The sequence below is a fragment of the Rhinichthys klamathensis genome, unplaced genomic scaffold (assembly GCF_029890125.1).
Source record: "Rhinichthys klamathensis goyatoka isolate OS25496 unplaced genomic scaffold, OSU_Roscu_1.1 h1tg000064l_1, whole genome shotgun sequence".
NCBI classification, from domain to species: domain Eukaryota; kingdom Metazoa; phylum Chordata; class Actinopteri; order Cypriniformes; family Leuciscidae; genus Rhinichthys; species Rhinichthys klamathensis.
Genome location: NW_026606607.1, coordinates 962,861 through 983,393, shown reverse-complemented (window position 1 = coordinate 983,393; position 20,533 = coordinate 962,861). Strand labels below are relative to the sequence as shown.

The 20,533-nt window shown below is 42.9% G+C and overlaps 1 protein-coding gene and 1 pseudogene across 2 annotated transcripts in view; both read right to left on the bottom strand.

Moving 5' to 3' along the window:
* Nucleotides 1–12,627: 12,627 nt before the first annotated feature.
* LOC130084385 (uncharacterized) lies at nt 12,628–13,490 on the bottom strand (annotated as a pseudogene).
* A 5,493-nt stretch (nt 13,491–18,983) lies between these two features.
* galnt11 (UDP-N-acetyl-alpha-D-galactosamine:polypeptide N-acetylgalactosaminyltransferase 11 (GalNAc-T11)) overlaps nt 18,984–20,533 on the bottom strand; it is a 29,874-nt gene continuing 28,324 nt past the window's right edge. Inside the window, exons 11-12 of one of the 2 annotated variants that reach the window (XM_056249835.1) lie at nt 20,368–20,505; nt 18,984–20,021 (exon numbers count right to left, since the gene is read on the bottom strand). In XM_056249835.1, coding sequence (XP_056105810.1) covers nt 19,893–20,021; nt 20,368–20,505 — 267 coding nt within the window. In that variant the 3' untranslated portion in view covers nt 18,984–19,892. Of the gene's footprint in view, nt 20,025–20,367; nt 20,506–20,533 lie in introns of both variants that reach the window. The other variant, XM_056249834.1, reaches the window with a different exon arrangement.

Genomic DNA, 20,533 nt, shown 5'->3' with positions numbered 1-20,533 from the left:
TATTAAGAAATATTAAAAAATAAAAAAATACATTTTGGAGATTCTGAAAGGTGTATGTAAACTTATGACTAAAGTGTTTATGATTTCCATTACACGAGAGTAGATGTTAAAACTTCATGCTGATTTGTACTCGGCTTTCGCCAAGATAAGCAAAACTAAGACGTAGCTTTACAGTAAACTATGCTTCTCCATCCATTTACGCTTCTTTCCATATGGTGGTGTGACTCCCCTTCTGTCCGGCGTTAACGGCTGCAGTGTACTTGGCGCGTCAGCACACGCGACGGCTGCAACTACAGGACCAGCACGACAACCGTCTGGATTGAGCCGAGTAGGGGACATCTCTAGGGTCTTCAAGTGGGCACCTTCCGTCCTCAGTGTTTCGTCGACTAGCCCACGACACCTCAAGAGGGCTCGACAGTGACTCTGGCGTCCTAGAGTCACCCCCCTCCGTCCCCCACTCAACTCAGTCCAGCTTACTGACCTCTACATCCCTCCTGCTGCTGAGACCTAACCACAATCTCACAATCTCTCCGCAACCCGACCATACGCGCCAACCCGTTTGACTAAGGCTGTCGAGCCCCACTGGTGCGTTAATATGCAGTTTCAGTGGACAACGATTCCGTATGGCATACCACCTACCGCAAAACACAATATCTGCCCAACCACCCGTCATTCACGCAATATCCACAGGAACGTATACAAATAAACCAACAGACTCTTCAAGTTTTCAAGAATTCTACGAAACCGTAGCGTGGCGGCCTGCACACAGCCAGCTAGAATCTTTCCGTCTCAACCACAGCCAGTTGCTGCTCCTTTCTGCTGCTTCAGATAAGTTCTTTACTGTGCGACGCAACTCTTGGCCGCTGAATCCGATGTCTCTGAGGAACCGGATTGTAGAGTGAGCCACAAAACCTCGGCAACCCACTTCCACTGGATAAACCTGGACTCTCCATCCTCGCTGTTCTGCTTCAGTGGCCAGATGAGCATACCGCAGTTTCTTCCTCTCATATGCCTCATCTACCGCATCCTCCCATGGCACTGTTAACTCTATCAGTTGAACAATGCGTGCTGATCCAGACCACAAAACAATATCTGGTCGTAGGTTAGTGGTGGCAATCTCAGGTGGAAAAATAAGCCGTTGATCAAGATCAGCCAGCATCTTCCAGTCCCTAGCAGCTTCCAGTTGTCCTGGGCGAGAATTGATGTTAACACCTTTTCTTGGTGGTTGCTCGCCTGGGCTGAGGAATATTGTCTTCTGCGTGTAATGTCTTGCTAGAACAGGTGGCAAATTATTGGTCATGTTACGCTTGCCTTCTAATGCTAAAGCCAAACATCGCAGTACTTGGTCATGGCGCCAAGTAAACCGACCTTGGCTAAGAGCCACCTTACATCCTGTCAAAATGTGCCTTAATGTGGCAGGTGATGAACACAAAGGACAAGAGGGATCCTCTCCTACCCAGAGGTTTAGGTTCTGCGGTGATGGGAGAACATCATATGTTGACCTAATAAGGAAACTGATCCTACTCTCTTCCATTGACCAAAGGTCTTGCCAGGCCATCTTACGTTGTTCCACACTCTCCCATCTCATCCACTCTCCCTGCTTGGCCTGGGAAATGGCCTTTATACACCTCATCCTCTCCTCCTCCTTACGCACCTCGTTGACTACCAGCTTCCTCCTTTGAGCTGGGCCTGCCTTGTGCCATTTAGGAGGAGCTCAACTGAGCCCAAAACCCCCTCTTCCATGCTGTACCTGTCCCACGATATCACCAATTTGAAGGGCAGCCTTTGCCTCTACTACAGATTTCTTTGCTGACCACTTTCTACCAGTTTTTAACACAGGGGCTGCCTCCCTTACACATTTGTCGCGTGACTCTACTAAGGTCATTTCCAGTCTGACCTTGGCACACTTAAACTCCTCGGTTAAAGCAGAGACTGGCAGCTGCAATATTCCTTTACTATAAAGTCCCACTCTGCTGAGGCAGCGTGGAACTCCCAACCATTTCCTGATGTATGAACTTATCAACGCTTCCAGCTTATGTGTAAGGGAGTCAGCCCCTGTGTTAAAAACTGGTAGAAAGTGGTCAGCAAAGAAATCTGTAGTAGAGGCAAAGGCTGCCCTTCAAATTGGTGATATCGTGGGACAGGTACAGCATGGAAGAGGGGGTTTTGGGCTCAGTTTAGCTCCTCCTAAATGGCACAAGGCAGGCCCAGCTCAAAGGAGGAAGCTGGTAGTCAACGTGGCTCTTCTCTTTGGCTCTCAACGAAGGCGGTCGCATTTTCATTCCCTCCTCTCCCTTACCTCCCCTGCTTTGCTCCTCTCGTCTCGTCTAGTCTACTGTCTTGTACTTTTTGAGAGACTCTCTCCGCACTGCTCTCCAAACTAAGAAATTATGGATTTGATCAACTGGTCTCTCAACGCTATTGACACCATCTTCTCGACGAGAAGCTTGGGTTCGGGGGAACCTGACTGCCCTGCCGGAACGTTCGCAGCTGGCTACACGATGGACGCGTGGGAGAAGTGGCGGGTCGTGTGTCTGGCGGCTCTTTCCGTGGAGGACATTGAAGATATCTACCTATTCGGAACCATGATAACAGGTTTTCTGCTGATTGGATTAGGCATTGCCCTGGTTTATCGAGAAATTAAGAAGTCGGCGACAGCTGTCCAAAGCTCCACAAGGCTGCCCGTCATGATTGAAGCAGTGGGCAGAGCTGTCAGCACTCAGACTGTGACTATGAACCACAATATGGATAACATCATGGAGAAGCTCACAGCTCTGCAAAGGCAAATGGATCGTTTCGGAGACCAAAATGGACCAGGGGCTGTGTAAATCGGAATGCGGCTACTCGTCCCAAGACCAAACAATCCCAATCTTATCTGCTTTCGGCCCCCCTCATCCAGCACTGGCCTTGGCCGCTGTTGGAACAACAACTCCTCCGGAAGAGCACTGCAGTGAGACGCTCTTGCGTTCCTTCCCCCACTCCTCAGACACCTGCTGATTGTTGACTCTGTCTGGGACATGATCAGGGTTGTCTCCATGGCAACTTGCTGTGTATCGCTATGACAATCCTGCGGACTTGAGGCACTAAGATTATGATGCCAGGCATAGCGACTCTCCAGGCCTACACATACACGAACTCTTACATATATACAGATATGCAATCACCCCCCCACCCCCCATCCCTCGCCTTCAACGCTTTGTACCACCAGTCTGACAGGCGGGTCTGTGACCAGCGCCGAGAATGGCTGCAGGATCGGACGGATACCTGTCTGAGCTGGGTTACCTCCATCCCCCACTCCCCTCCCCTGTTGCAAGTCTTGTGTGTTCATGTTTGTAGAGTGTACTGATTATGTGCAAATGTTGCTGAGGTGTTTTTTACTGTTCCCAAACTGTACTCCTGGTACATAGTCTGGGGTTTGCCTTTTTTTTCTCCTCACCTCTCCTCATGTTATGCTGTATTTTCTTCCTAAATGCTCTGTCTTCCTGTCCTGTCTACCCCCTTGTCATATTGTATGTATGTTTGTATGGACAGGTTGATGGCTAATTTTGTTGGTACTTGTGACCAATGACAATAAAGGCTACTACTACTACTACTACTTATCCACTGTTGTCAAAGAAACGTCGTACACGGTCAGTGGCCACAGCAACCTCGGCAGTAGACCAAACTGAAAGCACCAGAGTTTTAGTTTGCGAGGTAGAGCACAGCTGTTTATGCTCTTCAACCCTTTCACTGCTTGTCGTCTAACTTCTCCCACCCGAACTGTGTCCTTTAGATCCCCATCGTACCATCTCCCAAGACTCTTCACTGGCTTCTCAAAAACTGTTGGTATTGCCTCACCATTAATGAAGAATGTTTTATCTACTACCTTTCCTTTAACTATCGAGATGCTCCTTGATTTAGGGGGGTTAAAATTGCATTTGTGCCCATTCAATATTATCTGTTAACTTCCCCAATAACCGATTAGTGCAGGCTACTGTTGTAGTCATGGTTGTCATGTCATCCATGTATGCTCTGATTGGTGGTAGTCGCATCCCAGAAGCCAAGCGCTCTCCTCCTACTACCCATCTTGATGCCCTAATGATTACTTCCATCGCCATGGTAAAAGCCAGTGGAGAAATGGTGCATCCTGCCATTATTCCAACCTCTAGGCATTGCCATGCAGTGCTGAATTTTGGAGTTGAGAAAATGAATTGCAAATCTCCAAAATAGGCTTTCACTAAATTTGTTATTGACATTGGTACTCTGAAAAAATCAAATGCTGCCCAAAGAAGCTCATGTGGCACTGAACCATATGCATTAGCCAAATCCAGGAATGTCACATGGAGCTCCTTCCTCTCCTTTTTAGCTGACTGAATTCGTTGCCAGATAACATTGATGTGTTCTAAGCATCCTGAGAACCCTGGAATGCCCGCTTTTTGAACTGAGGTGTCAATGAAGCCATTCTTTAACAGGTAGGTGGACAATCTCTGGGCAATAATGCTGAAGAAAATCTTACCCTCAACGTTTAATAGTGAAATAGGACGAAACTGACTGATGCTTGTAGCATTTTTTTCTTTAGGTATAAAGACTCCACCTGCTCTGCGCCATGCTCTAGGTACAACCTGTTTTTCCCATGCCACTTTTATCAATTTCCACAGAATTCGCAGAACTCCTGAAGCACTCTTGTACACTCTGTACGGAACTCCATTAGGCCCTGGAGATGATGAAGCCCTTGCCTTTCTCACAGCCTGCTCTACCTCTTTCCACTTAGGTGCACAGACCTCCATTTGGTATTCTGGTGGGTTGATAGGTGGTATGTCTGATGGAATTGACATAGGCTCATGCCTTTTTGCATCTGTATGCGTGTCCTCCAAATATCTCTCTAGCTCAATCCTAGATGTTTTTAAAGTGCCATTCTTCTCACTGGTGAATAACTTTACGAATTTGAATGGGTCTTTATAGAAATTAGCCCTCGCACGTTCCTTCTTTTTGTAGCGTTTCCGTAGGCGCTCAGCTCTGCGTAATGTTGCCAGCTTATCTTTTATGGCCCTTTGTAAGAGATTGAGTCCCTCCTTCTGACTTTGTTCTGCTCTTTTCCATTGCTTCCTCAGCTGTCTCCTTTCTCTAACTAACCCTTCAATTTTCTGCTGCCGTCTAGACATTCCAGGAGTAGTTTGTTCTTTTTCCTTCCTTTTTTCCACCCCAAACCTCTCACTTCCATATGCGTAAATGATGTCCCCAAATTTATCCAGCTTCTTTTCAACTGTGCCAGTTAATCTTTCCAATGCAAAGCATAGATCTGTGTTTACCTTGTCCCATGCAGTTTTCTCACAAGCTCTTGGCCATCTAACTCCAGGCCTATGCCCGTTGAGGTTCTTTTCTCTCTTATGCTGGTTAGCCTGACCGGGTTCACAAGTATGAATATGTTCATCACTACCTGTGCAAGCCCTCCTTTCGTCAATGACAGGGGTGCTGATATCCTGCGAGCTGTGGTTTGCTTCCTGTCGCTGGATTTCATTCGACTGACTTGACTGACTTCGTAAGAAGTACTGATCAATGCGAGGCCCTTGTCCCTTCTCCCTCAAGCATTTCATTTTCCCTTGATGAACCTTCAAACCCCTGACCGTTGTCGCCTTGCTCCAGCCAAAGACACAAACTTGGAGTTCAATGACTTTACTAACTGCAGATCTTGAACTAGTCTTACTCTCCATACTCATATCCATTTCCATTCCTAAGTCGTTAACCATGTTGTCCAACATTGAGTCATCTTCCGCCCCCACTCTCGCAGACTCTAGGGGTATTTTTCTCTTTAATTTCTCAGAAGCCTTGGGCGGGTGTCTCCAGCATCCTGTAAACATGGAGCTGGATACTGCCGACAAGGGTAGCTAACCCTTACCAGCCCCATTGGGGTCTCTTTCCTCCTGTCAGCTGTCTCTCCAGGCTGTCACAAGGTCTTTCCCTTGTTGCCAGCAGCACTATTCACCGCAGTCACTGGATGTATCCAGATCTTCATGATTTCCATTACACGAGAGTAGATGTTAAAACTTCATGCTGATTTGTACTCGGCTTTCGCCAAGATAAGCAAAACTAAGACGTAGCTTTACAGTAAACTGTGCTTTTCCATCCATTTACGCTTCTTTCCATATGGTGGTGGTGTGACTCCCCTTCTGTCCGGCGTTAACGGCTGCAGTGTACTTGGCGTGTCAGCACACGCGACGGCTGCAACTACAGGACCAGCACGACAACCGTCTGGATTGAGCCGAGTAAATGTAACAAAAATCATACAATTATTAGACGCCAAAATGTTGCTATGTTTATCACGTTCACATGTTGCTATGGTTACTGTCAATCATCGCAATTTCATGACTCGTAGGACTAAAATTTAGCAGATTCACTCCCACATTTAAATGTATTTAAAACACTCTTTATAATTTACAGTGTGAACGTAAATTGGTGCTCTAGAAGCACGAAAAACAAAATTATTATTTAGATTGTCAATAGCGCTCCCTTTAAGCCATCACTTACCGCGTTCTGCACTCTCCCTAAAACTCTCGTCATAAACACTGAAGTTATCTGCACTGCACAGTGAATCTCTCATTTATATTGCGTCTAGACTTTGTTTATGAGGGGATTTGTGAAAGGATAAAGCTCGTGCTGATTCTGAACATACATTTTGAGTGAATTCTCCGCATGTTGATTCTAAAATGCCTCTGATTTGCCACTGCGTTTATGCGCTTAATACATGTCTGTGATTGGCTACAATGCTCAACGTGGAAACAACACAAGTAGTTTCGTTTCGTTTTTGAATAATGTGTCCTCCAGTGCCCGGACTCGACTGGACTCGGACATTTTTCCGAGTCTAAAATGTCCGAGTCCGTGTCAAGTCCGAGTACAAACTCATCCGAGTGCGTGACAAGTCCGACTTTATTCAAAATTGGACTCGAGTCCGAGTCCGAGTACCCCAACTCTACCAACCGGCCTCACAACCGCAGACCACGTGTAACCACACAACGATTTTGCATAACCAAACTATTTCTGCACAAACTGTCATAAACCGTCTCAGGGAAGCTCATCTGCATGCTCGTCGTCCTCATCAGGGTCTCAACCTGACTGCAGTTCGTCGGGCAAATGTGGGCAAATGCTCACATTCTATGGCGTCTGGCACTTTGGAGAGGTGTTCTCTTCACGGATGAATCCCAGTTTTCACTGTACAGGGCAGATGGCAGATAGCGTGTCTGGCGTTGTGTGGGTGAGCGGTTTGTTGATGTCAACGTTGTGAATCGAGTGGCCCATGGTGGCGGTGGGGTTATGGTATGGGCAGGCATATGTTATGGACAGTGAACACAGGTGCATTTTATTGATGGCATTTTGAATGCACAGAGATACCGTGACGAGATCATGAGGCCCATTGTTGTGCCATTCATCCACGACCATCACCTCATGTTGGAGCATGATAATGCACGGCCCCATGTTGCAAGGATCTGTACACAATTCCTGGAAGCTGAAAACATCCCAGTTCTTGCATGGCCAGCATACTTTCCGGACATGTCACCCATTGAGCGTGTTTGGGATGCTCTGGATCGGCGTATACGACAGCGTGTTCCAGGTCCTGCCAATATCCAGCAACTTCGCACAGGCATTGAAGAGGACAACAATCAACAACCTGATCAACTCTATGCGAAGGAGATGTGTTGTACTGCGTGAGGCAAATGGTGGTCACACCAGATCTGCCCTACAAAGGCAAAAGACCTTAACTCGCTAGAGTGTGGAACTGAGAAAAATGACTTTAAAGATTTTTAGTTGTCCCGCCAAATTAATTATAGGTAGGACGCTGAAAATCTGGCAATTAGATGTTTAAGTAATGCAAATTATCTACATAACAAAATTTTGAGCTCAAACTTGACTTTTGACCACTATTTTAAAGTTACTGTACTCTGCCTTTGTATTGTCAGCAAAAAGTGAGAAGTCATGCCAAGGCAAAAGGCAGTAACTTCCACATTATCAATATTTGGTTGCTGATCACCATTAACAAAATCATTATATTAACACCTGTATAAAATCTAGTGATCATGGCATTTATTTTGTATGATTTACAATTACCTAGCCTTCTAGTTATTGTGCTTTGGTTGCATTCTGGTGGCCCTATTAATACATTAGACATGACAAAATACCTCCATAGCGGTAAAGACTAAAGAGTATCTTCAAGTGGTACCGAGTCCGACTGGCATAAGACTTGCTAAACACGCGTTATAATGTAATGTAATGATCACGATAAAACAGATCCTCGCGCACACTCGACCCAGAGACTGGTTTATAGCGGTGGATCTGAAAGACGCATACTTTCACAGGCGTTGACCGAGATTCGTGTTCGAAGGTGTCACGCTCCGTTTACAAAAAGTAGCCTATGCAGTGCTTTACCCCTTAGGACTCAGTAGGGAGCGCGTTCTGGACTACTTAGACGACTAATGCATTTATAGCACAACCTTCTGTGTTCTGCGTCTTTTCAGTATGCGTTTGTTTCAGCTGTCTGCCCTATTATTGTGCGTGCACTTCGCTCGTCCCGCGGATTTATTCCGGACGCTGTGTTTTTTATTCATGCTTTTAACAGCTGTTCTGATGTTGTATGCACCAGCACTTCTTGCTTCATTATGTTGTATGCGCCAATATGCCCTTGTTGCTCCATTATTATCACTCTGTGATATATTAGTCCCGCGTCGGCTCAACCGTGTTCAGGGCGGAGCTAAAGGCGCCGGCGAAGTTTTGGCACTCTGCCAGCTAGATGCATGATTGTTTCAACTAGGTCCGGTACCCGAACTGGGTGAGGCGGGGCTTTAGTTCTTTGTTGTATTGACCTGCTTCGGCACGTGTAACATTTTTCTGTCAACTCTGCATATATCCTTCGCGATCGATACCGCACGTTTGTCGATGGAGCGGAGAGCTCCAAGAGCATACTAAATGTTCTGACCGCATTAGTGCAGGACAAAGCTCTGAGGACATCAGAAGTTACAGGGATGGATGGTAGCTGTACAAAGTACACAGGCTACATCGTAATTTCAATTTTAATGGAGAGTAAAACAAAGGCAGAACACCGTATAATCTGATAGGCAGCATTATTTGATAGAACGCCAGCACCGTAACTTCATATTGACGCGCGGCTAAACAAAGGCAGAGTGCCGTAACTCAATATGAGCGTTCCAAAACTAAGCCAAAGAGCCGTAACTGGTGTTACGGTGTTCTGCCTTGGTTTCTCGTGGGCTTTTGGATGTTACGGTTAAGACAAACCATTATTTTCTCGAAAAAACAACAAATTGACTCAAGATACTTATCCACGTGATAAAGGAGGTCTTGAATGTGCCAAAAATATCAATAACTCATTTTCGACCAAAAACGAAGTTACGGTCTTTTGCCTTTGCACGGCAGAGATACTGACTGGTTTTCGGACCCCCCCATACAGTAAAACTGCACATTTTAGAGTGGCCTTTTATTGTGGCCAGCCTAAGGCACACCTGTGCAATAATCATGCTGTCTAATCAGCATCTTGATATGCCACACCTGTGAGGTGGATGGATTATCTCGGCAAAGGAGAAGTGCTCACTAACACAGATTTAGACAGATTTGTGAACAATATTTAAGAGAAATAGGCCTTTTGTGTATAGAAAAAGTCTTAGATCTTTGAGTTCAGCTCATGAAAAATGGGGGCAAAAACAAAAGTGTTGCTTTTACAATTTTGTTCAGTATACAAATCAAATTTGAACTTTCTGTTATATAATGTTTTCTAAAGTGTCAGGGACAGTCAAGAAAAGGACACTTATATCAATGTGGGCAGCTTAAGTCCTGTGACCCCGAGAAGCAGCAGAAAAAGACAGAAGGGACATGAAAGTCTGTCTGAGACTTTAAAGCAGGAGACAGTTGAGCTCTCGGAGAAAGAAGAGACACCAGGCCAAAAGACTAAAACCCAGAGGGAGCTGTGTCCTATAGATGCTCTTTTAAAAATGAATGGTCACAAAAAAGGCCCTTAATAACAAAGGGGACACTAAGTACACATTACTGGAGCTCCATATGTAGGGTAGAAAATGATGTTTTATTAACAAAGTTCGGGAGGAGCACGTTCAGATAATTAAACCTAATTAAACACACGTGGAGCACATTCAGATAATCAAACCTAATTAGACACGAGTGGTGCTTAATCAACGAGTTAAGCGCTGTGTATATATACAGCAAACTTACCTCCGTTCATTGACAGTTTAACAGCATCCCTCCACCACCCCATCTCCTCACTTATAGTCCTAATACTCTTACAACAACGGGGGGAGTACTCTGGGTTCGGGCAAAATTCCGAGCTCGGAGCCCTCCCCCCGGACAGCACGCCAAATACGCATAATCTTTACTCTGTTTAATTGATGTAAGTGTGAACTCGTGAAATGCTTGCTGTCACCAGGGAATAGCAGATGTTACTAGGCACATAAACAGCAAAGGCCATCAGGACAAACAGAAGGAACTGCAATCCAGCAGTGGAATTCAGCATTTCTCAGAGCCACTTCCTTCTGCCGGGCCGAAGACTGCTCCAGAATTAAAGGTTTGTAATGCATGTTATGTTTATGTAGTGGAGGGTAATGATGACTGTTTACATAATCTTAGTTCCTAAGAATAGTTTTGGCTTTTTAGATGTGATAATTCTAAGGACATTAATATTTTGTTTCTGTTATTTATGCAAGGAGTGTTATTGGAGTTTGTATTTCTCTCTCTCTCTCTCTCTCTCTCTCTCTCTCTCTCTCTCTCTCTCTCTCTCTCTCTCTCTCTCTCTCTCTCTCTCTCTCTCTCTCTCTCTCTCTCTCTCTCTCTCTCTCTCTCTCTCTCTCTCTCTCTCTCTCTCTCTCTCTCTCTCTCTTCCTGTGTTTGCATGCCTGATGATAAGCCATGTTTTTTAAAGTATGTGAGCTGCCTTTACTATATTTGTTTGATTTCCCCTAAGATAACGGGCAAATACTTTTGTCAATGCTGGAAGAGAAAAGATGAACTCCTTTACTGTGCGTGTGTTTGATGTGAACACGGTGGCCCATCGGTTCCTTGATATGTGCACCACAAGTGGAACCAGATCTGGCACAGCTCAGCTCATCTTTCAAAATATTGATGCCACCTTACAACACATGCATTCCATGTTGTAACTCTGTTGGCCTCTCTGTGGACAATGCAGCCGTTAACATCGGACAACACAATTCAATTGCATCAAGAGTTCTACAGAAAAACAGCAGTTTATATACATGACTGTCCGTGTCATGTTTTACACAACGCTGCAAAGCAAGCCTTTGCTGAGATAAGAGTGTTGGCTGAATATATGTTTAATATTTAGGTGATGTACAGATGATGGATTTACTAAACATTATCAGTTATAGGTGGCATATTTTGATCTTAAAGATGTTGTGGTTGATGTGGGCTTTTGCTTTAAAGGAAGCACCTTTTCTGCATGTATTAAAGGTGTAACATAACAATGTTGTCCATATTTCACAGGTGACAGATGAAACATTTGGTCACATTTGGTTCACACTTTTTACAGACATGGACAGAGTTGATTGCATCTGAGGCAGAGTTGATTCAATCTAAGGCAGAGTCACAATGTAAATTAATCTGATGACTGAAAATACAAAATCTTACAATCCCTCATCTGATCATTTTTGATCACAAAACAAACTTCATTAATCATATATACCGCATGCTGCATACAGGCTCCATTACTTAAAATGACAGGATAAGAGTTCATGGTGAAACTTTGCATCCTCTTGAATGCTTGAGTCCTCTGAAAGCTTTTGGAGTTGTGATTTTTTTGGACGTGACGGATAGTGTTGTGTTCTGTGGATGTTCAGAAGTTTTCATCTAGGTGGCCACTGCAGTGCAGTCTAAACGTTGGATGTCTTTGCTCATCCTCTGGAACGCTGGAACACCTGTAATCACACAAAAGAGAAAAGGGAAACGAATCTTGCCAAGGAAAATATTTTAAACACATAATTCCTAACTGCCTGAAAAACTGTCCCTATTTAATATTGGCAGGACACTACTGCCATCTATCCCTCGTCTCTAGGCAGATGTTTTCTCTCCACCTTAACTGCTTCATCAGTTACCATGAGATCCTGAAGGCTTTCCCTCTTGGATTCTAATGGTGAAAATTGATTCTTGGCATTGTGTTCTACCAGGCTGAGTCTTTCATCAGTTTGGGCAAGGCTGTCAGATGTTAGATTTTCATTGGACATGGGCCGGCCTGTGACATGTGCAAAAGGGCATAGTCCAATTTCCTTGTGGTCATCCTTACTGCATTGCTTGTCATTATGCAGTTTTGTTTTAGCTTCCATCACTGATGGCATTTGTTTTCTGGATGCTTCATCTTGAATCAGTTTACATGGCAAAACTGGCTGAAGTTGTCTTAATGCCACTGTATGTGCACCTCTCTCCTTTACGTCTTGTATAGCAGCACCTTCGACTAGGACATCATCTTTGGCTTCAGTTGTTGAGACTTCTGTGTATGCTTTTACCTTTGGGGTGGTGTCTTCATTTGTCATTTTTGCATACACCTGGAGTCCATCAGTTTTCGGATGAGATGTCACAAGTTGGTGCTGCAGAGAGAGGCTCAACAGCTTCCCTGCGGCTCAACAGCTTTTAGCAGAGTCTGTTTTTGTTTTCAACAGTTTCAGTTAGCCTCTTTTGGTCATTGTCCCTTAAGTTCACATCAACAATCATTACTTCATCTAGTGTATGTAAATTGTAGATTTTCTGTAAGCGTTGAAGAAATTGCCAAGCTTTATGTGGTTGCTTGTACACGTCTGGCAATTCTTTTGACCATTTTCAACTTGCTCTGGAGTAGCTGGTTGGTATGTTCTATATGGAACATATTTCTTTACCACTTTTTTCACAGTGCGAGTTTGTTGTTCACCATTCTCCTCATACGCCTCCTCGTTGTCAATTTCAACTTCAGTCCTTCTGGTTTTGACTGTTACAGGAACAAGTCTAACCGTCGAGTTCCTTGAGGAATGAACACATGTGTTGATGGGAAATTCAGCCTCACTGTCAACAGAGCTGATTGAAGATTTTGACTTCAGTTGTTTGGAGAGTAAAGTCAGCAACTTGGCATTCTCATTTAACAGTCTTTCTTTGTCCTTTTCATTCTGCAATTGTTCAGCCAGTGCTCGAACCTTTGCTTTCTCTGCTTTGTACTCATGCTGTGATTTGTCAGTCTCACACTTCTGTCGATGCTGTAGAATTTGTTTTACCAAAATCACAGATAAGCCATCTCTGTTGGTGTTTGTCCTTAAGCGCTGCATATTTCCATAAGCCCTTTTAATGTCCTTTTAATGTGAGTGCTTGATGCCATACTTCTGGCACATGTCATCATGGCACTTCCTCAGTCCCAGCCTTTTGCCCAAATATGCATTCAGATTGTTCATCATCTGATCAATGGTATCATTTGGAGGTTCTGTTCCATGTCTTTCTGTTGTTGGCCTCAGTGCAGGGCCATTACCATTTTTAGTGCAGAATCAGCCATGGCAAGTACAGGAGAAGTGCCCTCAGAGGTGTGGAAACAAAACAAAAAGTGTTTGGGCCATTAAAGGGATAGTTCACTTTGAAATTAATTTTTGGTATGTTTTAGCTTACCTCAAGGGCATCCAAGATGTAGGTGTATTTGTTTCCGCAGTAGTTTAAATTTTGATATTTTTAGGTCAAACCGTTCTTGTCTGTCAGTCATATAATGCAGGTCTATGGTCACCACCTCAAAGAGCATGCACAGAGAAGTCCAAATTAAATACGATTTAATGACTTGTAAATGTAAGTACACATTGATGCCTAAGACACAAAACGAGCAGTTTGTGTGAGAAAATGAACAGTATTTATATCGTTTTTACCTCTTGTAACCACAGCCACGTCCAAGTGATCTGAGGGCGCGGGCGCTTCGGTCTGCGCAAGCGACGGAAGTGATCTCTCTTGCGCGGTTGCGAAAAAAATTCAACGTTGTCTGTTGATATATATCGAATTCGTCTTCCATTGTGATTTCCTGTATATCTAAATATGTTTAGATCTTCACAGTGAAAGGTAACACTTCCGAAATCTGTGTAAACAATGAGTGACATACACGCGCGAGAGATCACTTCCGGATCACTTGCGCAGACCAAAGCGCCCACGCCCTCAGATCACTTGGACGTGGCTGTGGTTACAAGAGGTACACACGATATAAATACTGTTTGTTTTCTCACACAAACCGCTCGTTTCGTGTCTTAGCCCATCAATGTGTACTTACATTTACGAGTCATTAAATCATGTTTAATTTGGACTTCTTTGTGCATGCTCTTTGAGGTGGTGACCATAGACCAGCATTAAATGACTGACAGACAAGAACGGTTTGACCTAAAAAATATCAAAATTGAAACTACTGCGGAAACAAAGACACCTACATCTTGGATGCCATTGAGGTAAGCTAAAACAAAAGAACAGGGCCAAGCTATGAACCTTATTTCTATAGCTCATACAGTCTCAGGAGAATTAAATAAATAATTTAAAAGGTTCCTAAAATTCTCAACAATACACTGTATGTGTGACTTCTGTCACGGTGGGTTGTGGAGAATGGAAGAGAGGATTCAAGCGCAGAGTGAATGATGAGATTTTAATAAAGAAAACATGAAATAAACAAACCAACAAAAGAATCCAATGATTTCCAAACTAAATCCAACACAGACATGGCAAAACAGGACCGGTACAGAACTCCACCCGACTAACACCGAAACAATAAACAACATACGAGCACAGGACAGCAAACACAGGTAGATTAAATAGGAAGGCAAATAAGGAGGGTAACGAGGATAACAGGTGGGACAAATAAACCAATGATCAGATAACAAGGGGGAGGGACCAGACAATGACAAGAGCACATGGCCCAACATAACAAAACACTCATGTGCACACAAAGACAGGACAGACATGTGACAACTACACTACAAATCTTTTCTGGTCTACTTATTATTCTTTTCAGAGGATGTTCTTTTAGAGAGCTGATAAGTTTCACTCACCAAATTAGGATCTTTGAGACAGGATCCAGTTGATTCAAATAAATTTTGTCCACAGATGCAGTCTGTTGATCTTCAACTTAAAAACAGTAGACACTCCAAGACGCTTCTGTTCACTTCTTGTTGCAATTGGTGAGTTCTCTTCTTGCCAGTCTCTCCTGGCTGGCTCGCCAAATTGTTAGATTTTGCTGTATTTGGCCGAGCAGGGGTTTGGGTGGCTCGCCAATGTATTAGATTTCTCCAATACATAAAATAAGTAAGCTTGACCAGAGTTCTTGTGAGGAGAAGAATTTATTGAAGGTTTGTAGTGTAGCAGTCCTTCAGCAGCGATGTAAGCATGTTGCCCTTCAACAATCTTAACCCAAAGTACTGTCTGTGAGACAGAACTTTATACATGAAGACAAATGGGCTACAAACAATAGAAAACTGTTAGGGCCTCCCACAGGAGATCTGAGGCAGCGTTGATTAAATCTAAGGCAGAGTCACAATGTAAATGAATATGGCGGGCAATCTTTCACTGTCTGTGAGGCAATCGGGGGGACATGGAGGCATAAAGTGAGAGTCCATAAAAGCAACGGGACAAAATATTTCAACAACGGATTTGTTTCAGATTTTAATTCAGATTCCCCTTGGCACAGCTACTAGAAGACTTACAACTGTCAGACAGGTTGCTCACGTCACATTTACGTCGTCAAGCTCAGTTTGAGCCTGCTCAGTACGCTCAGGCATCAGGAAGTGAGTGCTTCTAATTGGCTTCACTTTTCTCCATTGAAATCTATGGGGTTGCTGTGTCCATTTATTTTACTGTCTATGAGTATGTTACATTCATACTACACGCATTCTATATAGAACCTACTTTTTAGCGTCGTGAAGTAATTACTAATTTAGAATAACCTATTCAACATGTAAATGTACAGTTTTCTAAGTTAAGTCAGTTGCTTAATATTGTCTCACTGTTTGCGATCAAACAGGCCCCTCCCTGCCACCGCCACCAAAGAAATCCAAGTCCAGCTCAAAGTCCAGCTCCACGCCCAGTTCCAGCCATCAAGTGATTGGTCAAGAGCACACCAGGGAAACACCTCGCCATCATTCCAGGTCCCTGAACATGGAAACACCTCAAACACCAAACAATCATTCCAGGTCCAGGACCCTGGAAAGACCACACAATCGTTCCAGGTCCTGAACCCTGGAAAGACCACACAATCGTTCCAGGTCCCGGACCCTGGAAAGACCACACAATCGTTCCAGGTCCCGGACCCTGGAAATACCACACAATCGTTCCAGGACCCTGGAAAGACCATACAATCGTTCCAGGTCCCGGACCCTGGAAAGACCACACAATCGTTCCAGGACCCTGGGAAGACCACACAATCGTTCCAGGTCCAGGATCATGGAAACGCCAAGCCGGGAGAGAGAACACAGATCTTACCATAGAGAAGATGTCTTCCCAATGGAAGAGAAAAGTAAGTGGGTTCTAAACAAAAATAGCTGCTGCATTGAAAAAAAAAATTACTGTACAGAATATGATGTGATATTGCTCTCTTTGGTCTGACATTCAGAGTTCCAAAAGCGAGTGCAGTACTTGCTAGCTGACATGAGAGCAAAGCTCTCTGAAGCTGGGCGTTTTTTACGAGCCCCCACATTCCCAGTTCCACGTAGGATTGATAGACTCCATAGACCAGCTTCAACAGCTTAACAGACAGCTAAGCAGCGAGGAAAAACGAAAACTCATGGTAGGTTACTACGAAAAAGGAAAACAAACCTTTGCAAACAGATGTAATTATTACACATACAATTTCTTATTCACATATTCTTGTACCTCATATACATTTCTGCATATTTGCTAAATTATTCCTTCAGACAGCTCAGATGTCAAAAATTGGTGGAGCTACCCTGCGGGAAAATGTCAACAATGTGATGAAAAGGTCAGTCTCTGAAGTTGTGCTGTTAATATCTTAAAATTTATTTAATTTTCTTAAATGAGTACGCCAACATTTTGTGAAATTAGCTTATTCACAGTCAGAGTTAGAGCTAGATACGATGAGACACTCTTCTCGTGTCTGTGGGCAGTAACTCAGTCTGACTGTTAGCCTCGCTGTTAGCCACACACAAGTGCGCACACAGGCATGTACCTCTGGACATTATTTCACATTTCTTGCTGTACAGCATGTATAACTTTGTTTATTCCCATTTTTATTGACAGAGTGCTCACAAATAGCCTCGTGTCCATAATGAACATGGATGGGACTAGTGACAAGCTGCCATTCAGAAGAACTTTATAAGGTCATGATAGGTAATTATATTTTCTATTTGTGCACCTACATCACCTATAGCGCTATTCTCTACATGATTTTTATTTTGATCAGTAGGTGCAAGAAAAATGGCAATTGCTGTTACATTTTTCAGGTGCCATCCAGAAGTCACAACCCGGCATCACAGAAGCTTCCATTGGTAGCCTTATGGCCATTTGCGCACTGCACCGGACAGAAGAGGGGGCACTGGGCGCCGGAAGGTAGGAGCTGCTGCAAACAATGTAGATTTAGGCCCAATCCCATTTCTCTGTTTTTACCCTTCCCCTTCGAAACAGAGTGGCAAGACATAGGGGTAAAAATATTCCCCATGGAAATGAGACACCAATAGCCTACATAGGGAAGAGCTCGGACGAATGAGATGTTTTAAAATCGCTGCCCTCTGGCTTTGAATGAATCTTCACATTCTACAATTCAGTACAAAATGTGGACTGATTACTAGCAGTGAAATGAGATCCTGACATATGACACTATTAACAGATATTAACAAAAGGTTTGACTCGATCCATTATCATATATCAGTACACATCTGCACCTCTGACTACTGCATGTGATTAGGCTATAATGTGGATTATCTTTTAGTTGTCTATATACTGTAGAGTAGCCTACTGATGGGTACTAAGCGTTAGTTATGTTAATGGACTGGGCCCATTTCAATGTTTGCTTTCTTGTTCTCTTTTACAGGCACTTGAGAGCTCTGGAAGTGTGAATCCATAGCGCCCCCACTGTATTACACTGCTCACAAAAATAAAATCAAAACATCAGATCTCAAAGTATGTGTATGTTGTCAGTCATTGTACATTTAGGTTGAAATTGAGTGATGCTTGGCATTGAAATATCAAAATATGTCAATAAATTGATGTAATTTTGACATCAATGTTTGATGTCACATTTATGTTGAACTGATATCAAAGTAGCATTTGATGTCAATTCTACAGCTATTTGACATCAGGATGTCATGATGTTGATGTCATTTTAATGCTATCAAAGCTTGACATTGTTATGACATCAACATCATGACGTCAAATAAATGTTGAATTGACATCAAATGCCAACAAAGCATGACATCAAAATGACATCAGCAGAGGTCAAAATCTTGACATCAAAATGACATTGTCACTTTGACTTTCATTTTTGACCTATTTCGTGACGTAATTTGGACATCAATGTTTGATGTCATATTGATGTTAAATTGACATCAAATGCCCACTGGGGAGTATGCGATTTCGGTTGCAGCCTTTGTCTCAAGAATTAAAGTGTTTTGTCTCAAGTTTTTTCATGAAACTGTTGGCTGACAATGAAACATATTTAACTAATCTTAATTGTCAAAGTATTTTTATCCCATGTATTGTAAAATGATGTAATTTGAGCGTAGGCATAGGTCCACTCACTTTAAAATCTATGGCCTCGTCACTGGTACAAAGGCTACAGCCAGAGCATGAAGATTCTCCCTAATGTTTAATGAAAGACCGTAGGTAATGGTCATGTGATTTCAACATGATTAAAAGACTTTTTATAGAAAACTATTATGATCTGTCTTTGTCTCAAGTGAGTGTACACCATTCAGATGACTTCACAAAAACACAGTTTATTTCCTAATGAGTAAAACATTTTAAATTGAATCTTTAACTATTGAATGCACCTTTAAAACAAAAACACCATTGAATGTTATATTCTTGTCACTGTATTTACAATTACATGTACAAAATGACAGGAAGTGCAGTTTACATTCACATCGGACTTTCAAATGTGTACTTTTATCCACGAAAAGACTGCTCACGTGAAAAAGTACATTTAAAGCTTTAAGTGTCAGTCCAAAATGATTAAGAGATGAAAAATACTGTCCTTCTACCCATTTTCCAAAGCACTTGTCTTAATACTAGCTGTAGTAAAGTAGCTTACCAATACTGATGGATTTGATTCATTAAGCTATTTCACTGAACTCCTCCATATTTTAATCCCAGCAATCACAAGAAATACTAATCCATTACAGAACGACCCAATTAATTTACATTTTATTAAGGTCAAGGTAAATCCAGTGATCATTAAATCAAATAAAATTACATAAAGGAAATCAAAACGACAGGCTTATGTTAATTTGACAAAAAAAAAAAAAAAAGACAAATACAAATATAATGCTAAGAAATGCTGCATTCATAGTTAAAAATGATGATTAAAGACTATGGTTATATTAAACACATCTAACATCTGTAATAAAATGAAAATAGAATTTCTCTGTGCAAATCGTTTACATTTCAAAGAGCAAATTAAAATGATTAAAACTTACACACTTGAAGAAACACAATTTTTAAAATACTCTAAAAATAGTTGGTTTCTGAGTAAAGAATATGGGTCGAGAAAGCTTCAGACCAAGGCTGAAACTCAAAGTTGAGCTCAAATTGTGGTCCTCACTTTGGGCCCTCACACCATTCTGTTACAGCGGTCTGGACCAGCAAGGGTCTGATGTCCATTTCTGATTTGACAGCATTGCAGCGGTGCAGTTCAATCCCCAGCCAGAGGGGGCGCTCTATTCTAGCTGTTCCTCACACTGCCAGCACCTTCAACCCTCCAACTGCCACTGCTGGGACCGGGAATCATCACAGATCGCCATAGCAACATATCCTTTGATGCTGAGCGGGTCGGCAACAGCCAAACACTGGCCCACTGACACCTGGTACAGCCAGCTATTCTTCTGTGAGGACAAAAAAACAACAACAACATTGTTTAAACATTATAAAAAGAGAGGCATATACAAGAAAAAAAAAATCACAATATACAGTGACAGCCATTTAAAACAGTAATGTAGTGTACATTACTGTTTTAAATGGCTGTCACTGTATATTGTGACCTTGTTATAGCCTTTAATTTGCACATTGTTTGAACGCATTTGCACATTTCAACATAATGCTTAAAATAAAATGTGACTTTCAAAATCTAATTAATCAAATAAATAATATACTACTTGGTTATGAAAACCTGGCAGTTGCAGCCCTAGTGTGCAGGTGATAGAAGAGTGTAATGGGAAGATTCCTCACCCCCAGCGTCCACTGTTGAGATCCACCCGAGCCGTGACACTTCATGAGGCGCGGCGGGTCAGAGGAACGAATCTCAGACATGTCCAAACACAGCAGCCCGGCTAGAATCAACTCGTGTTCCTCGTCATAAGCCCATTCCTGCAAAACAACAACACAAAAAATTACA